The following is a 23,559-nucleotide window of genomic DNA, read 5'->3' on the forward strand; positions in this document are numbered from 1 at the left end:
CAAAAAGTACAAGACTGTAGTCTTTCAGTACAATGCCACATTTCAACTGAGTAATGTGCTGATTGTCAACGCCTATTTCAATGCAGAAAATGAATGGATTTACTGGCACAGTGAGAACTCTTGACCATCCCTATCCAGTTAGATATCCAACACAATTTATCTGTTGGTTGTACACTGCATATAATATAAAAAGAAGGCAGGCTCTGAAAGATGGCCTAATTTCAAACATGATCCAGTGTAGCTCAATGTGTACACACAGGCTTGTTCATCCAGTATCAATACATGCCACTTGAACTCACTCTAACCTCAGTGATTAATGGTACCATGGATGGATTTATAGTTTCAGAGGAAGCGAAGTACTGCACCTTAAATTATGTAGCAGATGGGGATCTGTGAAACTCACTCCTGAGCTTGAAGTGTCCCCCCTTGCATCTGCGAATAGCTAGGTTTTTGGTGGCTCGACAGATAAGACGCTTTAGGAGAGCGGTTACGTCTGTTTGCGAGGCAGTGGTCCTGAGTTCGAGCCTTGGTACTGTATAAGCCGAATCAGTGGGAAGCGGTACTCGCTAAGCAAGCAGCGTGATGTTCTTTTCAATGGTGCCAAGTGATCTGCAGTTGTGCTCAGCTCAACACTGTGCTGTGAGTTTGGGGGGTGAATGTAGCAGATCTGTGAAACTCACTCCTCAGCCTGCGTGGGAGGTGCCCTTTTTTTAAGCACCTGTAGGGCCCTATACAATCTGCTATGCGGAGAACGCTGACGGAATCACACAATCCACACATAAAAAATGTAATTCAACAATACACCATTTTTATTGATCTTAGTAGGGAATTAACTAAATGCATTGAAAATTAATACATTTTTGCAAGTTTATCATAACACGTGATCAGAATATATCAGTGGTTGGTATTTCCTGCAACTTTCTGAAGAGGCAATGAGAATTCTCCTTCTGTGTATGTGCAGTGCAGTGCGCGCGTCCAGTGCGCGCGTCCACCACATAGTGTAGCGGTTGTTTTATTTTTTATTTTTTTTACATAAAACAATACACATTTCTAAAAACCTGTCTTCGCTTTGTCATCATGGGGTATTGTGTGTAGATTGATGAGGAATTTATTTAATTTTATCAATTTTAGAATAAGGCTGTAACATGAAAAAAGTCAAGGGGTCTGAATACATTCTGAAGGCACTGTATATATATTTACCAAAGAATTATGATTGGAAATTATGCAGAAAATTACATTGATGGAAGCTACAATCTATCTGCAATATTAAAGTTGATACAACTTATTATGAATAAATAATAATAGCTAGGTGAGACAACAACATTTCACAATAGTAGCACGTACATTATAAGCAGTCAATGCTACAGGCGAAAGACAAGTGCCTTTTTTCTCTCTCTATTTCCCCTGTCTTTTAAAAATGTTTTTTTTAACATAAAATGGAATATGGGATGTTTCTCAGAACTGCTGCTGTATGCATATCAGGATTACTTGGATTAACAACCAGGTTTTAACAGGCATATTCGACACATATGATTGTTCCTATTGTGCTGGTTAATGTATTCTACGTGATCAAGTGACAGTGGGTCTAAATTCAATCAAAGCTGGTAACTGGGCTGCCGAGATAATGCTTCACCTACTTTCTTTTTGTAATTCAGACAAAAATGCAAACCACAAAAATTCAGAATCATATGCCTGTGCTAAATATTCTGTTAGATTATTGTATAACACTCTATGGGATAAAGGGGGAAGCAGTCTCTCTGTTATTAAGGCATTTCAAAGATGCATTGGGAATGATATTATCTGTGAGGGTCATGTTGATATCATGGTTTTATGCCATCTTGCACTCAAGTATGATCACTGGAGTGATGTACACAATATATACAAAAGTATGTGGACATTAAATGGTTATCTTTGTCACTCTGTTGCTGATGGCTGTAAAACTCCCAGTGGGATGACACCATATAATTATACACTAATTATGTATGCACGCCTTCAAATTAGTGGATCCGGCTAGTTCAGCCCCACCCTTTGCTGACAGGTGAATAAAATCGAGCTCACAGTCATGCAATCTCCATAGACAAACATCGAAGAGCTCAGTGACTTTCAACATGGCACTGTCATAGCACGCCACCTTTCCAACAAGTAAGTTTGTCATATTTCTGCCCTGCTAAAGCTGCCGCGGTCAACTGTAAGTGGTGTTTTTGTGAAGTGGAAATGTCTAGGCGCAACACCAGCTCAGCCGCTAAGTGGTAGGCCACACAAGCTCACAGAACAGGACCGCCGAAGCGCTGAAGGGTGTAAAAATCGTCTGTCCTTGGTTGCAACACTCATTACCGAGTTCTAAATTGACTCTGGAAGCAACGTCAGCACAATAACTGTTTGTCCGGAGCTTCATGAAATGGGTTTCCATGGCCGAGCAGCAGCACACAAGCCTAAGATCCTGCACAGAGCCCTGACCTCACCCCATCGAACACCTTTGGGATGAATTAGAATGGCAACTGAGAGCCAGGCCTAGTCGCCCAACATCAGTGTCCATCCTCACGATTGTTCTTGTGGCTGAATGGAAGTCTCCGCAGCAATGTTCCAACATCTAGTGGAAAGGCTTCCTAGAAGAGTGGATCTGTTGTTATAGCAGCAAAAAGAGGGGACCAACTCCATGACAATGCCCATGGTTTTGGAATGAGATGTTCGACAAGCAGGTACATTTCTTAATTTGGAAAATATTTTTTAAACTATATTGTATTTTTATTGAATAGGAGAGACAGAGGTAAAAGGTAAGAGTGAAAGAGGATTCAAACCCATGCTGGCAGTGGCACGTAGTACATGGCATCCAGAGGCAGCTTAGACTGCTAGACCACCCTATCCCATGATCAGTTAAGTTTCTTTGAGCCCTGCAGTTGAGTGAAATTTGCAAAGATGGAGGATATTGCTGCAATAACCACACTAATGGAAGTGTGTGCCCTTGAGAACACACATTTGTCCCTTTAATGACAGGAAAAGTCGATTTTGTTGAGACAACGTAGCGAAGGGATTGCTAGGGTTGTCATAATGAAATATATTTATGGTTATTTTCCAATTATTTAATGTTGCAGGCTTGTAAATATTGTTACAAACTCTATTTGCATAGTGTTCCCCAATCCTATCCAGTCTATCAGAGGAGGTTGGTAGCACCTTAATTGGGGAGGATGGGCTCGTGGAATGGTATCAAATACATCAAACATGGTTTCCATGTGTTTGATGCCATTCCATTCGCTCCGTTCCAGCCAATATTATGAGCCGTTCTCCCCTCAACAGCCTCCACTGCTGTCTATCTCTGGGTAACAGGGTTGACCTGTTATGCTCGACCTACTCAGTTTTCCACCAGAAAACACCAGAAAATGGCCACAAAGAGTAGAAGGAACTCACCTGCTTTTACACTATGATTTGACTATTAGATGTTCCTTTAGAAAAAAAAAATTCAGAAATGGTTTCATCATATTAAAACAAAAGTTCAGTTCACATGACAGGGACAGTGCTTGTTATCTGTTTTACCATGAGATGATTTATTTCATCACATGAAATCTTCCTCTTCCTCTCTCTGTCACTCTCCTTCTCTCTCTCTCTCTCTCTCTCTCTTTCTCTCTCTCTCTCTCTCTCTCTCTCTCTCTCTCTCTTCCTCTCACTCTCTCATCTCTCTCTCTGCCTCCGCCTTTCTCTTCCTCTCTCTGTCACTCTCTCTCTCTGTCTCTCTCTCTCTCTCTCTCTTCCTCTCGCTGTCTCTCTCATCTCTCTCTCGCTGCCTCTCTCTGCCTTTCTCTCTCTCACTCTTCCTCTTTCTATCTATTTCTCTCTCACTCGTTATATCTCCCTATGCATTAACCTGTCCATTAATCCAACTTCTTAGGGCATTTGATCTCTTTCATATACAAAATGTGTTTCACATGTTCAAATAAGAGTGCCTGCACAGTCACCTTCATAAAACCTTCCCTGGCGTTCCTACATTAATATTTTTGAGTTGAATGCTTTTGAAATATGAAAATTACCCCACTTTGTTTGAACAGCTCCTGTGACCAGTGGAGCATCATGCAGAGACAAATGCTGGACTTATTTTGCCTCATGTTTTAATTAATCAACTTGTCATCTTCATTAGTTTATGCAGTTTTAAGCTTTCCATAATCTTTCCCCCCAAAATGAGCCACAGAGACCTTGAGTTTCAAGTTGAGCATTCAGGAATAGCCCTTTCTGTCTTCATGTCCATGCGTATAGGTTTAGAGTGATTAAGCTTAATTTAATTTGACAGTATAGATAATGGGATTTATTTTGACAATGCCAACAACAGCTGTATCGTTTCATATGATGTGCTCAGCTTGCATAATACACACCTACTGTAAGTTGTACAGACAGGGAAACCCAATTCACAGGTAGACATGCTGCTGGAAATCACAGATGAAACATTATATTGACCAGATACTCCAGTGGCCGCTCTAACGATGAAAATAAATGTCTTCAAAAATGGAAGGCAGTCGGGAGGAGGCAAGATCAAGTGGGACCTTTCTAGCCAATGAGAAGGCAGATACACGGTTGAACAACAGGCACAATGGTTTCCACTAGTTTCAGCAGACACAAAGTCCAAATTGGCTATGTATCGTAACAATGTATGAAAATCCAAAATGTGCTTTTTGGTCTTCATTTCAGGTTAGGGTTAGGCATACGTTTAGCAGTGTAATAAAGGTTATGGTTAAGTTTAAATCGCATTTTAAGAAAGAGAAATTGTCTCCCTGTCTGAGTCTGTAATACCAACATGTTTCATGCAGACCACCATAGTCCCTGTGCCCAATAACACTAAGGGAACCTGCCTAGACCCACTTAAATTTGCATACCGCCCCAACAGATCCACAGATGGTGCAATCTCTATTGCACTCCACACTGCCCTTTCACACCTGGACAAAAGGAACACCTATGTGAGAATGCTATTCATTGACTACAGCTCAGCGTTCAACGATAATGCCCTCAACGCTCATCACTAAGCTAAGGACCCTGGGACTAAACACCTCCCTCTGAAACTGGATCTTGGACTTCCTGACGGGCCGCCCCCAGGTGGTAAGGGTAGGTAACAACACATCTGCCATGCTGATCCTCAACATGGGGGCCCTTCAGGGGTGTGTGTTCACTCCCCTCCTGTACTCCCTGTTCACTCATGACTGCACGGCCAGGCACGACTCCAACACCGTCATTAAGTTTTCCGATCACACAACAGTGGTAGGCCTGATCACTGACAACAATGAGACACCCTTTAAGGAAGAAATCAGAGACATGATCGTGTGGTGCCAGGACAACAACCTCTCCCTCACCATCATCAAGACAAAGGAGATTATTGTGGACTACAGGAAAAGGAGGACCGAGCATGCCCCCATTCTCATCGACGGGGCTGTAGTGGAGCAGGTTGGGAGCTTTAAGTTCCTTGGCGTCCACATCACCAACAAACTGACATAGTCCAAGCACACCAAGATTTGGCATGGGTCCTCAGATCCTCAAAAGGTTCTACAGCTGCACAATCGAGAGCATCCTGTCTGGTTGCATCAATGCCCTGTATGTCAACTGCTCGGCCTGCGACCCCAAGGCAGTACAGAGGGTAGTGCGTGCGGCCCAGTACATCACTGGGGCCAAGCTTCCTGCCATCCAGGACCTCTACACCAGGCAAGGCCCTACTCTCTGTTATTATCTATCCATAGTCACTTTAATAACTCTACCTACATGTACATATTACCTCAATTACCTCGACTCACCGGTGCCCCCGCACATTGACTCTGTACCGGTACCACCTGTATTTAGCCTCGCTATTGTTATTTTACTGCTGCTCTTTCATTATTTGTTACTTTTATTTATTTATTTATTTTTGTATTTTTCTTAACTTTTTCTTAAAACTGTATTGTTGATTAAGGGCTTGTAAGTAAGCATTTCACTGCATTTTCACCTGTTGTATTCGGCACATGTGACAAATACCATTTGATTTGATTTGAAAGGTGGGGTTTATGACTTTATGGGTGTGGGTAACTAGTGAAGACTAGGCACAACTCCGATATGAATAGTTTTTTCTCAAAGTTGCCGGGATGTCACGTGTCCTACTTAATGTGAGGACACTCGTAACAACCTAATCATTACTAAACTTCTATTAGATCAAATAAGCCTCACTAAGAAAATAAGCCATAACATTTTTTTGTTGACCAAATTCAACACTCTCATTGACCTCCATACAAAAACTCCTCGCTTGGTGAGCGAAAATAATGGAAAACGGCACCTGCTGGACAAGATAGATTTTGGGCCCAGTTATCCCTCTCATTTCGCCTCTTCCTCTCTGTTGACATGTGCCAGAGAGGAAGAGGCGAAGCGAGAGGATTAACTCCACCCAAAAATCTGTCATTGCGAGAAAACAGCGATAAGCAAACCAAGTGGGCATTTTTTGTTTGGATGTCTATGAGAGACAGTGTCGATGTTACAAATGCACTGATATAATATTTTATGTCGGAGTTGTGTCTATTGTTCACACGCGTATCTGCCCTCTCATTCACGCCTGTCTCACCTCCTCTTGCATGCCTTCCGCCTTTGCGGTCAGTCGACTATCTTGTCAATAAAAGGTAGGCCATCATACATCATGCCAATTTAAATAATTCTATGTGCATTTCAGACATATCACTAATGTATGCATTTCGGTGTTCATGTTTACAAAGAGGCTCTGGCCAGGCCAAGTGTTTGTGAGCAAGAAAAGATAAATCACATTTCAACTCTTCCTATGGACACTACTATTCCCCACATGTCATGGCATCAGTGACTTTTTGGATTGACAGACAACTGAAGAACAGTGCCCTATTAGTACAGAATACAATATTGTTTTTAATAATGGTTTGTCAAATAATGCATTTCATCCCCACAGAGACTATTTTATTTATTGTATTTTTCAGGTTGTGCGTGAGTGGGTGGCATCATGTGAATATTCTCTTGCCCTACTTTAGATTTTTATGAAAATAGCTTGGAGCAGTAGCTTATACAGACCGACCGACCGACCGACCGACCGACAGACAGACAGACAGACAGACAGACAGACAGACAGACAGACAGACAGACAGACAGACAGACAGACAGACAGACAGACAGACAGACAGACAGACAGACAGACAGACAGACAGACAGGCAGGCAGGCAGGCAGTCAGGCAGACAGACAGACAGCTTTGTATTTAGTCAGTATCTTAGTGTTTTTCCTTGTTTGGTTATTTGATCCTATAATGTGTACTATGCAGAAAGTATTGCCACAAACACACACCACTTTCCTGCAACAATGTTATGACTATTTCTCAATATGCTGAAGTTCTTGCTATCAGTCATTCCCATCATTGAGAAACAATCATCCAAGATACAGATGTTGGATCATATTTTGAACAGTTTCTCACAGCAGGAAAAGACTCTTGCAGCAACAGGACATGTGAAATATTTGATTTGATTTGATTTGATTTGACATGTGAAATATTGTGTGGGTTATAACCAATGGACATTTTGTAGGGGTTGAAATTACAAAGCCTTTTTAAACCTTGAATACACTACAAGTTTTCTGCAACAACAGAGTGATCAAATTAAGATCCTACATCTGTATCACGTCACGGATAAATTCCAAGTTTATTGGTCGAGTACCCAGTTTAGCATATGTTATAGCGGGTGCAGTGAAATGCTTGTGTTACTAGCTTCTAACAGTGCAGGACATTTTTCAAACAAGTACACAAATAATAATGAAAAACAAGAAATCCAGAATGTCAGAACGAATCCAGTTAACAACCCAAATAACAGTGTATCAGTGCTGGGGGGTGTAGAGAGTACTGTCAGGGAATTTAATTCTGTAACAGAGAACATATTTTGTGTTTGACTCCTATGATTGATGGCCTTGTACTGTGAATAAAGGAGAGGCTTGCTGAGCCATGTGATAGATATACCAATATATGTTGACTACACCATTGGTGGGCTCTAATGACGTACTCATCTTTTTGCAGGATGACAAAAATGGTACAGTCTTAGAAAAAAAGTGCTATCTAGAACATTAAAGGGTTATTTTTTGGTTGCAGCTAGAACCCTTTTGGGTTCTATGTTGAATCAAAAAGGGAACCAAAAAAAAAAGGGAACATGGAACCAAAAAGCTTCTCCTATATGGGGATAGCCAAAGAACCCTTTTGGAACCCTTTTTTCTAAGAGTGTACAGCTGGTGTCCATTTCATGATTCACTATTCTGTATATTGGGGTGTATTTCTAAGACACTTGTGAGTCCATTGTGTGGCAAAACATATATTAATTGCAATCAAACGTAGTTATTGATTGTTTTGTCTATTGTTGTTTCCATACACCTTGCAGCTGATGTAATGCACCTTGCAGCTGATGTAATACACCTTGCAGCTGATGTAATACACCTTGCAGCTGATGTAATACACCTTGCAACTGATGTAATGCACCTTGCAGCTGATGTAATACACCTTGCAGCTGATGTAATACACCTTGCAGCTGATGTAATACACCTTGCAGCTGATGTAATGCACCTTGCAGCTGATGTAATACACCTTGTAGTGAATGTAATACCCCTTGCAGCTGATGTAATACACCTTGCAGCTGATGTAATACACCTTGCAGCTGATGTAATGCACCTTGCAGCGGATGTAATACACCTTGCAGCTGATTTAATACACCTTGCAGCTGATGTAATACACCTTGCAGCTGATGTAATACACATTGCAGCTGATGTAATGCACCTTGCAGCTGATGTAATACACCTTGTAGTGAATGTAATGCACCTTGCAGCTGATGTAATACACCTTGCAGCGGATGTAATACACCTTGCAGCTGATGTAATGCACCTTGCAGCTGATGTAATACACCTTGCAGCTGATGTAATACACCTTGCAGCTGATGTAATACACCTTGCAGCGGATGTAATACACCTTGCAGCTGATGTAATGCACCTTGCAGCTGATGTAATGCACCTTGCAGCTGATGTAATGCACCTTGCAGCGGATGTAATACACCTTGCAGCTGATGTAATACACCTTGCAGCTGATGTAATGCACCTTGCAGCTGATGTAATACACCTTGCAGCTGATGTAATACACCTTGCAGCTGATGTAATACACCTTGCAGCTGATGTAATACCCCTTGCAGCTGATGTAATACACCTTGCAGCTGATGTTATACACCTTGCAGCTGATGTAATGCACCTTGCAGCTGATGTAATACACCTTGCAGCGGATGTAATACACCTTGCAGCTAATGTAATACAGTTTGAGGGTTTCGAAACACAGATGGAAATTACTTAGATTTCATTGTACTTTTATGAATGACTTTTGCCTGGCTGATGAATATGTTAAATGATGTAAAGTTGTTGATTTCCCTGTTAGATTAAGTTCTGAATCCACAGCAGCTGTCTCTGTCAACTAAGCTTTTTCTCCGGTTCATCTCAAAATCTGAATTTTGAAATAAAATTAATAAAAATACTCGAACAAAACACTTGGTGAAAATCTATAATCAGCTGCTGTGTCTGTGACTGAGGTGTGAACACATTGCGGACTACTGAGATGCCTCTATTCACATACCAGGCTGCAGAAAGATTAAGAGAACAGTTCTATAGTACCATGTGAATAAGAAAACAGAATAACCCAGTACTGAGAATTCCTGCAACTTGAATCTTCGCAATATGAAATCGCAATATACTTATTTCTATGACTGTTATTGTTCAGTCTAGAGCTTCCCAAAGCCAGAAAACTAAACCTCTTCTAAGAGAACCAAGGATATTCTTTGCAAGGCGAAGCTGCCCTTATGGAACACTCTTGAAGTGATACCTGGCAATATGAATAGGGTCGAGGGAACTGCACTGCTTTCCTTACCTTGAACTGAAACAAAAGGCTTGACATTGTAGCTACTTCTTTGTGGCCCCCACAGAGGTATTACACTCGAGACAAATTGACTTTAAAGAATGCTTTGAGGAATTTAAAGAGTCGAACGGCAAAGCCTAAGCGGAACTGATTTCTCAGACACTTGATAATCAGAGTATTTTTTTCATTATGAGACTTGTCTTTCTGACGGCATTAGTCTCAGTGAACTTTCTCTCTTTAATTCCCTGATGAAGGTCCTTCTTGAATAGATGTGTGGGTGGCAAGAGAATTCCTGGTGAATTCAAGAGGTTATTGGTCAATGGTTTTGAAATATTTAATGGCAAGTCTCTTATAAATCTACATATTTGATTCTTCATCAACACATCAATCAGAGTGATTTCATTAAAACACAATTTTATACAGCATGATAATAACATGGCAAACACTGGAAATGAACAAGTGCATACCTTGAAAAGGCCTCACCATTCACTTAAAATACACCACTGAAGACTTGTAAGATAGACATTCAGAGTTCAGCTATCATAATCTAATAATCAGTGTTCACCAGTGCAATTATGCATGCAGCTCTCATTTCTAGGAACCCCCATCACAGAATACAAAGGTAATTTCAGAGCTGCCTGCCTTTATTCCACACAATGCGTTGTTCTTTTGCATGGAGTCCATTAAGATACATTGCAATCAAACTCCAGATCAAGCCACTTTAAAAGGGAGGGAGTTCTAAGAAAGGTTGAAGTAATCGGACACAGTTGTGTGCATGACTAACTGATCACTTAGTTACTCCACGTTTATTTTATTATTCAGCTCAAGAATCTGAGCCTAACGAGACAAGAGCGAGGATGTATGATCTTTGGACTTCTGTACCTTTTTTCCTTTAAAGATGCATGGCCACAGTGATCAGTAGAGAGGATGTATAAACCCAGAACTAACTATGTGTAAGCCTGTAAACTTAAGTATAGGTTTTAACAAAGTAATTAATTATCAAACGAGGACGTTAGATAATCTGTGAAGAATATATTGCTATACTTCTGAAAATACTTTAGAAATTATAATTAAAGGGATCGATAGAAGTCTTAAAGGTGAATGAATCTTCTGTCAGTGAAGAGAAAGGCCGGCTCAGTCATTTCAAATGGAGCCAAGTCCCATGTTCTCTCTGAGCTAATGCACACTGTACTGACCACCATAGAGTAGCAGCTTCACAGCTTACTTTAACATCATTTAGCAGAAGCTCTCATCCAGAGCAAACATTTTCATACTTTCTTTTCATACTGGTCCCCCGCAGGAATCAAACCCACAACACTGGCGTTGCAAGCACCATGCTCTACCAACTGAGCTACACGGGACTAGCTCTGTTGTGGGCTCTAATAAAATAATCTGACTGGCACGAGAGCTCAGTGACACTATAGCCTTTCAGCACCAATCTGGCATCTGTTTGCAAACTGCAAAAATACATCCACTCCAAAAGTCCTAAATGGATTACTTAGAAGCCCAAGTTCATTTTTAAATGATGAACTGGCAAATCAGGCCATAGCGCTGTTTTGTAATTAATAACTCAATCTATCCAACTGTAGGTACAATGGTATTGGCCAACAATGGTATATACATCCGTTGACCATGCTATACAGCATCCAGCCTCTAAGAACTCCATTGACACAAGTTTAGGTTCGTTAACCATTTGTGAATGTTAGCAATGTACCGTAGTTATTGTACTTGGTTCTTTGTACTTGATGAGGAGGTTGTATTACCCAAGAGCGAAAGCTGACAACATGCATCTAAGTGCTTCAACCCCGTAACTGTCTCTACTTGCAGAAAGGTTCTGTTAAGCCGTGATCCAACAGTCTGTTGATTCTAAGAAAACAATGTTTTCAATCTGCCACTGCTCCATTTGAAATGGAGTGATGGTGGACCACTAACCCCTAACACAATCTCTGTGACCAGACCCTGGCATTATTCTTACTGTTATCATTACTCAGATTTTTTCGCTACTCCCCTTCTCCGTTAAGACTGATTGACAAACTAAAGAGAATGTCCTGAATATGTCCTCCTAGTCCTCAGTTCCGGTGTGCTTATTCAAAGATGATCCATATAACAACAATTACCATCTAATTAATTGTGTGCTTCCAAAGTATGGTGATGTGGCCATGGCAGCGTCAATAAGAATTCTCTTTTCAGATCTGTTGTCAGTGCAGCTGCTAATCAGGAGTTTTCATCTGTGAACAAGTGCTGCATTTACTCAAGGGTCTCGCCTTTGAGGTGACGGAGAAACCACTTATTTCATGCATTTTGACTCTTAGACAACTTTTCAAGTGATTCGCCAAGAGGAACTGAAAGTTAACCAAAACAATCATTCAATGTCAAGCAAGGATAAGGAGCCTATTCTAATTGAATGAAGGGTGCATAGATGGTGTTTCAGTGAGTTGAAGCTGTTTAGGGTGGTATCCCTTCATTTGAACAAATAGTGTTGTCAATATTTAAATAAGGAAATACGCGTATCGTTGACAGAATACACAGACATTTTCTATAGAGTATACCTAGATAAGTTAACAAAGGCCTGAAACCAATGTTATTGTCAGAGGTTTTCACAAGGACATCTCAGATGTTCACACGATCATCCTCAGTGTAAACCGTTTAACACATTGTTGGTCTTCCGTACTCATTTGATATTTTAGTCATTTAGCAGACGCTCTGATATGGAGCGACAAGGGTTAAGTGCCTTGCTCAATCAAGAACACATCAACAGATTTTTCACCTTGTCAGCTCAGGGATTTAAACCAGCAACCTTTTGGTTACTGGCCCAATGCTGTTAACTGCTAGGCTACCTACCTGTCGTGCTCCACAAGCAAAGCTTGAAACATGTTTATGGCGCGGACGCCTGTGTCTGAATTAGTTTGATTGTTTGGATTAGAGACTGGGTAATGAAGACTGGGTAATGAAGACTGGGTAATGAAGACTGGGTAATGAAGACTGGGTAATGAAGACTGGGTGGCTCATGTTGCATATATTAAATAGTGTGACATTTAAGGGATTGAGTCATATTACCTGTCAATCTATTTTACCCGGTAATAGCCTGTGTGTGGACAGCCATTGGTGAGCTAACAGAGGCTATGGCATTTTTAGTAGCTGTGGAAAACATAAAGTATGTCTCACAGGTGAGGGAATCAAACCATTAGTGGTAAACATTACAGCGGGGGGCATAACATTATGGGAAAATGAATGCTTCATCAAAGACTTGCCAGGCATCTTCCATGTGGCACAGAGGTTTAAGGGCACTACAAGGCATTACTACAAATACGGGTTCGATCCCGGGCTGTCTCGCAGCCGGCTGCGCCCAGGAGACCCATGAGGCGGCGCACAATTGGCCCAGCATCATCAGGGTTAGGGGAGGGTTTGCTGGCTGGAATGTCCTTGTCCCATCGCGCTCTAGCGACTTGTGTGGTGAGCCAGGCACATGCACGGTTGCCAGTTGGATGGTGTGTCTGGATTCTGGGTTAAGCGAGCAGTGTGTCAAGAATCAGTGTGACTTGGCAGTGTTGTGTTTTGGGGAATGTATGGCTCTCGACCTTCGCCTCTCCCGAGTCCGTACGGGAGTTGCAGTGATGGGACAAAACTGTAACTACCAATTGGGGAGAAAATCGGTAAAAAAAAGAATATACACTACCGTTCAAAGGTTTGGGGTTGCTTGTTGATGCTGAGACTGGTGTTTTGCGGGTACTATTTTGAGCCTGTAATCGAACTCACAAATGCTGATGCTCCAGATCCTCAACTAGTCTAAAGGAGGCCAGTTTTATTGCTTCCTTAATCAGCACAACAGTTTTCAGCTGTGCCAACATAATTGCAAAAGAGTTTACTAATGATCAATTAGCCTTTAATATGATAAACTTGGATTAGCTAACACAACGTGCCATTGGAACACAGGAGTGATGGTTGCTGATATTGGGCCTCCGTACGCCTATGTAGACATTCCATAAAAATCAGCCGTTTCCAGCTACAATAGTCATTTACAACATTAACAATGTCTACACTGTATTTCGGATCAATTTGATGTGATTTTAATGGACAAAAACAAGTACATTTCTAAGTGACTCCAAACTTTTGAACGGTAGTGTATATAAAAAAAGGCATGACAGAGCATATACTCTAGTGGAAACAAGAACTGCATACAACATTCTGGGAACATGCTACACCAGAAGTAGAGGGATGCCATTGGTAGCTAGGAAATATTTTTTATTTTATTTTTTTATTTCACCTTTATTTAACCAGGTAGGCTAGTTGAGAACAAGTTCTCATTTGCAACTGCGACCTGGCCAAGATAAAGCATAGCAGTGTGAACAGACAACACAGAGTTACACATGGAGTAAGCAATTAACAAGTTAAAAAAAAGAGGAAAAAACTATATTTACACTATACAGGACGGGACAAGACAAAACACACGTCCGACTGCTACGCCAAAAATATCTATGGTAAGTGTTTAATTTAATTGACTAGTATGATTCATATCAGCCTTGAGAATGGTTGTCATTGAGAAAGGATTAAAAGCCTCCTTCTGTGAAATGATTATTGGATAGACGTGATGGATTAGGGCTGTACTACCATATTTTTACAGACTTTACAACTCTTAGCTTGATGGGTTGAACGAAGATTATAGGCAAACTAGGGTGGCAGGTAGCCTAGTGGTTAAGCGTGTTGGGCTAGTAACAGGTGGTTGGTTCATATTCCCGAGCTGACTCGGAGAAAAGTATTATTGAGCAAGGCACTTAATCCGAATCACTCCTGTAAATCGCTCTGGATAAGAGTGTTTGCTAAATGACTCAAATGTAAATTTAGCTTGTTTGACCCCATACTATTGAAGTAGGTTACTAGGTGTTTGTACCTAAATCTTATTGTCACAAATCAACAATAATGTCTTATTATCGAGAAAATATAATGTATTTGATTGGTACTCTGTTCAGTAACACTTTTTGGATTGTTAGAAGTTAGCTACATTAGCTACTTTCACTCTACTTATTTTTGGCAGCCTAATTATCTTGGCATGTGCATTAACGGGTCGGTACAACAAGTACCGGACGGCCATTTTGGAAGTAGAATCTGACCAGTCGGTACTGGCTCTAGGAAATAAAAAGTTGTGAGTGCCCCACACGCAGCTATACACATTTTGTGAAGCTTTATCTATAATTGAATGTGGACACTAGAGATGTAAGCGTCCAGGGAAAATCAGTTGGATTTATTTCTACACTGTTTCTGTGACACGATCTCATCAGAATGTGCTTGTGTTTGATCCCAGTGAAGGCTGGGTCTTTGCTAAAGGGTCCTTGAACCGGTCTAGCAATGCTATGGTCCTTCTGTTCTTGTTCCCTGTTGTTGTGTACCTGATGTCATTGCCTTTTCTGCTGAGTGTAAAGCATTTTGTTTCATTTTCTGAAAACTGTCTTTCTATGAAAACAGTTCACATTTGCCACATGACCACAGTACAAATCTGAGACCACTAACAATAATGCAAAGTACTTAATTATTTGATAACAATTACTAAATGTAATGTAACATTTCTCTCTTTGCAGGTTATCTGGCTTCATGTTGCCGTCACCTATTGTGAGCACGGGGTCAATAATGGCCCTTTGGTTCACAACAGATTTTGCTGTGAGTGCACAAGGATTTAAAGCAATTTATGAAGGTAAGACCTATTATTATTGATTATTTCTCCAATTAAAAACCTGGCTGAATTGATGTAAGAGAGGGTTAACAAAAAGGGTTAAAAAAATATTTGTGTTAACAAAATGGTAATTGTCTAACTATTGACTTGTTTTTCTATTCTATATTGAGTTCTTTCAATGGCTAAGTTGGCAGTGGATTGTGATTGCTGTGCCAGAGTAATTTGTTTGATTCCCCCATGGGCCACAGATCCTGAAAATAAAATATATAAATGACTATGTTATTATTGTATTATAGGGCAATTCATGAATCGGTGTCTCAAAATCAGCATATTAATATGCTTTCAGAGAGCGGGGTGCATTTCATATGATGAACACTGCTAATTAGTGTGCACTTAACGTACACCTCTTCAGGACATGTCAATTGGTTACTGTTTAAGCCTTGTGCAGAGAGTTCATCTGCTAAGTACATGTTTCAGTTTAAAGTTTACATGATTAAACCTGTGGTTGATAGCTGTGGCATTTCATGTGAGTTTCAGTTGACTGTATCAAACTAGGGTCATTACAAATCCCATATAGTCTGTTTCACACAGTATACAGCACAAACCACAACATCTCATATATTTTCCATGAAGTCTAATATCACTGGAGTCTCAACTCACCCCCCTTGTAAGAAAACATCTCTCAGGCTGGCATACACTGCAGCAAACTTCATGAGCCCTCATGAGACCCTGGGACCTAGGCTATGAATGATGCACGAGCATGGCACTTTGCTCGTAAACCTTTGTAAGGATAAGCTTTCTTTTTTTATTTTCTTTTTTATTCCTCCTTCTGAACATTTTCATCTCTAGGGATTCAGAGTTTTGTTATTGCTACAGGGTTTTGAGTGGATACCAAAACTCAATTCCCTAAATGGAATATCAATCTCGTTTGGTAACGTCAATTGTTGCTGGTTGTGACAATGTCTGAAGTACTTTATGTTTTATTGTGTGTAGAGTGAGATAGTTCTTACTGTGAGTGATAATGAAATAATGAAGCATGATAGGCTAATCTAATGTTGGTTGTATCAGAACACTATTTCCTGATATCTTAACATACTGTTTTTGAATCAAATTTAAGTACTAGTCTAACCACTGCCTCAGAATTAGCTACAGCTGCTGTATGTTACAGCATGAATAAGATTAGCAAGATTGTGTTATCTTTACATTTGCTTAGTTTCTCCACATAGAAGAAGAACTGTGTTGCATTCTAGGTTAACGTCAAATCTTATTTTTATTATGCATTAGTGGCTGCCCTCTCAGAACATTAGTAGCCTATCCATCAGGTTGATGGAGTTTTAATATGGGCGTTTCTTCTGGTTGCCTGAATGGATTCCATTTAAGCTGACAAAGATCGATATTCCATGTAACCATTGGAGTCTAAATCGAAATTGACTGTAGATTTTGTCTTGGATTTTAGAGAATTCTGATACAGGCTATGATTTCATTGATGAAAGTGTCACAACCATTGTTATGATGGAGGGCGTTAATGGACCCCTAGAGTGTTGATAGTATTGATGGTAACTAAAGTTATTTTGGAAGCATTGTGTTTGTCATTTTCATTTTATTGCAGTTGAAATTGAGATATGATGTCATCCAACTATGCAACCTGCAGGTTTTCCCAACAGCCCTTAGTTTGTGATTTATGGGCCATTACACTTGAGTAATTGTAATCTATTTGCCTGCAGAGTCTTGATTGGTACAGCAGTGTCTGCGAGATGGATTTATAACCTTGCAGCGTATTTCCCTCCCCGGATGCTCTTGGGAATCAGAAATAGCTATGTTTGCTAATTGGTTTACTATTGTTGAAGCTAATTGAGAACACAAAAGCTGTGTTTTGGAACCACATTACGTGTTTTGGAACCATTATTACATGTTTTGGAACCATTATTACATGTTTTTGAACCATATTACATGTTTTGGACCATAATTTCATGTTTTGGAACATTATCAGTATATATGTTAAGCAGTTGGACTTATCTGCCGTCATTGTGTAAGTCGCTCTGGATAAGAGCGTCTGCTAAATGACTTAAATGTAAATGTAAATTGTGCTCTGAAATCATGGCAAATTAAGAGGACGAAAACATTATTTCATCTTTGTGATCCCATTGTAATTCAATCATTGCCACAAAAAAATTATTTTATTTTATGAAATAATTGGGCTACTATGTTGTTGCAATTAAAAATATATTTTAGAGGTCCACAGTAGCATACAAATATGCTATTTTACTCAGCCTTTTAGTCTTAAGGCTCTACGGGGACACACACTTAAAGTTAATATACAGTCCAAGTTGAGCGACAACAATAATCTAAGAAGTGGCATCTCTCATATTAGACCAATGTAAAAATAGTAACTTTCCTCAAATGATCTTTGAAAAGATTACTTGGGAAAATGCACAGGAGCCCCACCGGTTATCTGTTACACCTAGGTGTGAATCAATCTGTGCCAGATAGTACAGAGAAAGTGCCCATGAACAACAGCTCTCCTGTTTGTTAGTGATATTGCTCCCCATAATACTAACTTCAACCAACAAAATGCCATCTTCAGAGCACTAAAGTTGGCAAACCTTGCTTGATTGGATGGATTTAAATCCATGTGCCACTTGGAATTATTCCTTTGAGTCACTTGTCAAGGGATTTCTTTACCTTTCTTGCACAGTGCAGCATGAAGACGTTTTAAAATCAACTTTAAAAATATTGGAATATTATTTGCTGGAAATATTCTCTGAGACAAAATACACGAAACATAAATATAAACGCAATTCATTGTACTCAAATTTGTTACATACATTTCTCCTTTTCCAAAACAATCCATCCACCTGACCGGTGTGGCATATGAAGAAGCTGATTGAACAGCATGACCATTACACAGATGCACCTGGTGCAATGAAAGGCCAATCTAAAATATGCAGTTTTGTCACACAACACAATGCCACAGATGTCTCAAGTTTTGAGAGCGCGTGCAATTGGCATTCTGACTGTAGGATTGTCCACCAGAGCTGTTGCCAGAGAATGTAATGTTAAATTATCTACCATAAGCCGCCTCCAACATCATTTTAGTGAATTTGGCAGTAAGTCCAACTGGCCTCACAACCGCTGACCGTGTGTATGGCATCGTGTAGGCGAGCGCTTTGCTGATGTAAACGTTGTGAACAGAGTGCCCATGGTGGCGGTGGGGTTATGGTATGGGCAAGCATAAGCTACGGCCAACAAACATAATTGCATTTATCGATGGCAATTTGAATGCACAGAGATAACGTGATGAGATCCTGATGCAAATTGTCGTGCCATTTATCCACCACCATCACCTCATGTTTCAGCATGATAATGCACAGCTCCATGTCGCAAGGATCTGTACACAATTCCTGGAAGCTGAACATGTCCCAGTTCTTCCATGGCCTGCATACCAGACATGCCACCCATTGAGCAGGTTTGGGATGCTCTGGATCGACACGCATGACAGCGTGTTCCAGCTCCGGCCAATATCCATCAACTTCGCACAGCCATTGAAGAGGAGTGGGACAACATTCACAGGCCACAATTAACAACCTGATCAACTCTATGCGATGGAGATGTGTCGTGCTGCATGAGGCAAATGGTGCTCACGCCAGATACTGACTGGTAAACCAGATACTGGTTTTCTGATCCATGCTCCTACCTTTTTATTTAAGGTATCTGTGACCAAAAGATGCATATCTGATTTGCAGATCATGTGAAATCCATAGATTAGGGCCTAATGAATTTATTTAACTTGACTGATTTCCTTATTTGAACTGTAACTCAGTTAAGTCTTTGAAATTGTTGCATGTTGTGTGTATATTTTTGTTCAGTATAGAAGGAACAAACAGCAACATCAGAGAGAATACAACTAAGCAGGAGAGGAAACATGGAACCCATTATTTTAAATGCCAAGAGAATTATAAGGCGGTATCAGTGTTAATGTTATATTAAACTGCCAAAAGGTTAAGCCTTCGAAACAATGATAATGTTGTATTGCAGTTAGTCGCAGCTTATGCATGTGCATGTATTGGTGTGTGTTTTGTATAAATCTGTGAATGTTGAAGGCATAAAAAGCGACATGCTACATCACTTAAGCTTAGATACACAACTACACATACTGTAATTTACATTGGTTTCAGATCCCACAGAACAAGAGTCAAGCACTCAGCATTATTTGACCCATTTACCATTATTTCAGTCCCGCAAAAAAAAAAATGTTTTACAGGGGATCATCCTCAACAGGATCCTGTAGGCGAGTTTCCCATTACATTAAAGGGGAATATAGGCCTGTTTACTATTTCCTTGAGGAGGATGTTTACTGCTGCATCTTGCTGATATTCCTCTTTTTGTTATGTACCTTATAAGGAATTCTATACCTCATGGGTATTTATATTGCAACAGCCTCGTTTAGAGCCATAATGATATTTCATATTGAAAAAAGCCTGAAAGGCAATAATCAAGTCCTGCAGAGCATTCAAAGAATGATAGACTATTGCCTGTGAAATAAAATGATGGCTTGGACATATTGGAAGGCCAATAGTGTGAGGTGAGCTAATCCCATTAATGGCCAAGCTATGAAACAGAAGTCATTTGAATGATAAAAGCACAGTGCACACAATTACTGTTAAACTCCTTGAAGATGCGTGTGAATATTTAACATTCACAAGCCTTGGAGCTTTTATCTACAATTTAGAAACACATTAATTCACATTATGTGAATGTATTGGTATTTACAGTATGGGGAAGAATCGACATTGGTATTCAGATCAATCAGTGCCGAGTGTTTGTGGTTTTAATGACAGATCCTTATATCGACTCTCAAGGACAAACTCCAAGACCTTTCATATCCAATCAAATTCAAGCTGCCTCTTGGAGTTCATGTTTTAAGTTGTTGCTGAAAAGCTGCTCACACCTTTACACTGATTTTGCTCATCCTTCTATCTGGGCCACCAGCCTAAGGGAGCTGCTTTAGTGAACTCCACAAGTCGAAAGGATTTGTAATATCAGAAAAAAGCATTTCATTTCTGTATCAACATTTCTATATTTCTCTAAACTTTTTTGTGGATTTTTTTATTTGATACCATAACCAATAATACAGTAGCTATGTTCAGATTGTCTCACTCCAAGCTGCAATAATATATAATAATATTCAGGTACTGTATATGTCAGAAAATGCCATGCCGAAATTGCAGAAATGAAAGCACTCTAGTTCTGAACTCATAGACTGATGTTCTGCTCATAGTGGAAATACACAATGATGTTAAATGTCCTACTCCCTGGCTCAGTCAACGGTGACCCTCATGGGCTCACCTACAAGTCCATGCTAGGTAAAGCTCCGCCTTATCTCAGTTCACTGGTCACGATGGCAACACCCACCCGTAGCACGAGCTCCAGCAGGTGTATCTCACCGATCATCCCTAAAGCCAACCTTTCCTTCCAGTTCTCTGCTGCCTGTGACTGGAACGAATTGCAAAAATCGTTGAAGTTGGAGACTTTTATCTCCCTCACCAACTTTAAACATCTGCTATCTGAGCAGCTAACCGATCGCTGCAGCTGTACACAGTCCATCAGTAAATAGCCCACCCAATTTACCTACCTCATCCCCATAGTGTTTTTATTTATTTACTTTTCTGCTCTTTTGCACATCAGTATCTCTACCTGCACATGACCATCTGATCATTTATCACTCCAGTGTTAATCTGCTAAAATTGTAATTATTCGCCTACCTCCTCATGCCTTTTGCACACAATGTATATAGACTCCCCTTTTTTTTGTTTTTTGTTTTGTTTTCTACTGTGTTATTGATTTGTTTATTGTTTACTCCATGTGTAACTCTGTGTTGCTGTCTGTTCACACTGCTATGCTTTATCTTGGCCAGGTCGCAGTTGTAAATGAGAACTTGTTCTCAACTAGCCTACCTGGTTAAATCAAGGTGAAATATATATATATTTTTTAAACTATCCATAGAGGCCATGACAGATCAGTAGGGGTAAAAACCTTCAAGGGTCATCTGGGACCACAGACATTTCACATTCAGCAGGTGTAAAGAACACTTGGCTCCGCTATGGGAGCACAGCTCTAACACGCTGTCCACATTTTAGACTGAAATTTTAAATAAAATAAAATAAAAAATAAAAGTAGCTGGTATAGATGGAAGTAGCATTTTGCATTAAAAAGAGAGGGACACTTCCTTGAAACTGTGACTGAATGGACCAACTATTTTCTGCAGTCATTCAAATGGCTTTTAACTTTTAACTTGAGACGTTGATGTGAATTAGAAGTCAAATGACCAAACACTAAGGGCTAGAGTCACTGTAGTAGGAGAGGGCGGCCTTTGGCACAATTTGAAAATATATTATTTTCCTGTTGAATGTGTGTACATTTCTTTCAGTTAATCTATACATGTCTGAGGTCTTTCGCGCTGTCCAGACCACATAGTAGTTGACTTGAGTCCTTGAGTTCATGGCCCTTTATCGACGAATAACAAACAGATCCCACTGGGCACAGACATCAATTCAACGTCTATTCCACAATAGTTCAATGTCATTTCTTTGCAATGACGTGGAAACAACGTTGATTCAACCAGTGTGTGCCCAGTAGGATGGTACCGTTATCTATTATCGAGGCATAACACATTGATGGTACTACCACTACAGAAACATTACAGAAAACCACTACAGAAACATTGAATTGATTTAATCAATTTTATATGACTGCAGATTTTTTGATCTTCATGTTCAAGCTGATCTCTATATTCCCTTTCATAATTAACAGTCTATCCATGTGTTTCCTCATGAGAAAAGCCAACCTGTAATGCCAGTCGAGTTTCCAGGTATACAGGTAGTCTAGTTTCCCCTTAGAATTGTGTGGAATTATGTCCTGCTCAGTCTTTGTCAAAAGACTAATTAACATAGCCTTTGACACATTTTATGGTGCTGTATATCTACACCGAGTATACCAAACATGAAGATAATATTGAGTTGCACCCCCCCTCTACGGTATTGAATGCATTCCACAAGGATGCTGGCCCGTGTTGACGTCAGTGCTTCCCACAGTTGTGTCAAGTTTGAGTGGACGTCCTTTGGGTGGTGGACCATTCTTGATACACACAGGAAACTGAGCGTGAAAATCCCAGGAGCTTTGCAGTTCTTGACATGACACAAACCGGTGCATCTAGCACCGACTACCATAACCCATTCAAAGGCACTTCAAACTTTTGACTTGCCTATTCACCCTCTGAATGACACACATACAAAATCCATGTCTCAACTGTCTCAATGCTTAAAAATTCTTCTTTAACCTCAGGATTACAAACATACATAATATACTAACACAATGACCCAATAAATACTCAATCTAAGAAATATTGATTCTTCATCTACTATAGTCCCACAACATTTCTATGTATTATATTTAAATTGTTTTAAAATCATGTTTAAATTTATATATTGAAAGGTTTTGTAACGGTCTTCTTCCTCCTCTGACGAGGAGTAGTAGGAAGGATCGGAGGACCAATGCGCAGCGTGAAATAACTAAAACCACGTGAAATAACTAAAACCGAAACAGTTCCGTGTGGAACACACGGACACAGAAAAGAATCACCCACAACTCAAAAGTGAAACCAGGCTACCTAAGTATGGTTCTCAATCAGGGACAACGATTGACAGCTGCCTCTGATTGAGAACCCTACCAGGCCAAACACAGAAATCCCAAATTATAGAAAAGGGAACATAGACTGCCCACCCCAACTCACGTCCTGACCATACTAAAACAAAGACAAAACAAAGGAACTAAGGTCAGAACGTGACAGGTTTCTAGTTTGCTCAGTTAATTTATTCCATTTCTTTATTGTTCTAAATCTAAATGTTCTTTTGCCTATTTCTCTTTTCTGTCTGGATAACGCATAGATGGTGGACAATCTATTCCTAGTATTTACAGAATGTCTGTCTCTTACCAACTGAATACCGTTGTGAATAGAAC

The 23,559-nt window shown here is 40.1% G+C and overlaps 1 protein-coding gene across 1 annotated transcript in view; it reads left to right on the forward strand.

Moving 5' to 3' along the window:
- Positions 1 to 23,559, forward strand: part of LOC115144502 (CUB and sushi domain-containing protein 1-like) — a 415,143-nt gene that overhangs the window by 151,042 nt on the left and 240,542 nt on the right. Inside the window, 1 exon segment of the mRNA XM_065002644.1 lies at positions 15,452 to 15,564. Coding sequence (XP_064858716.1) covers positions 15,452 to 15,564 — 113 coding nt within the window.

The sequence above is a fragment of the Oncorhynchus nerka genome, linkage group LG16, assembly GCF_034236695.1.
Source record: "Oncorhynchus nerka isolate Pitt River linkage group LG16, Oner_Uvic_2.0, whole genome shotgun sequence".
Classification (NCBI taxonomy): Eukaryota; Metazoa; Chordata; class Actinopteri; order Salmoniformes; family Salmonidae; genus Oncorhynchus; species Oncorhynchus nerka.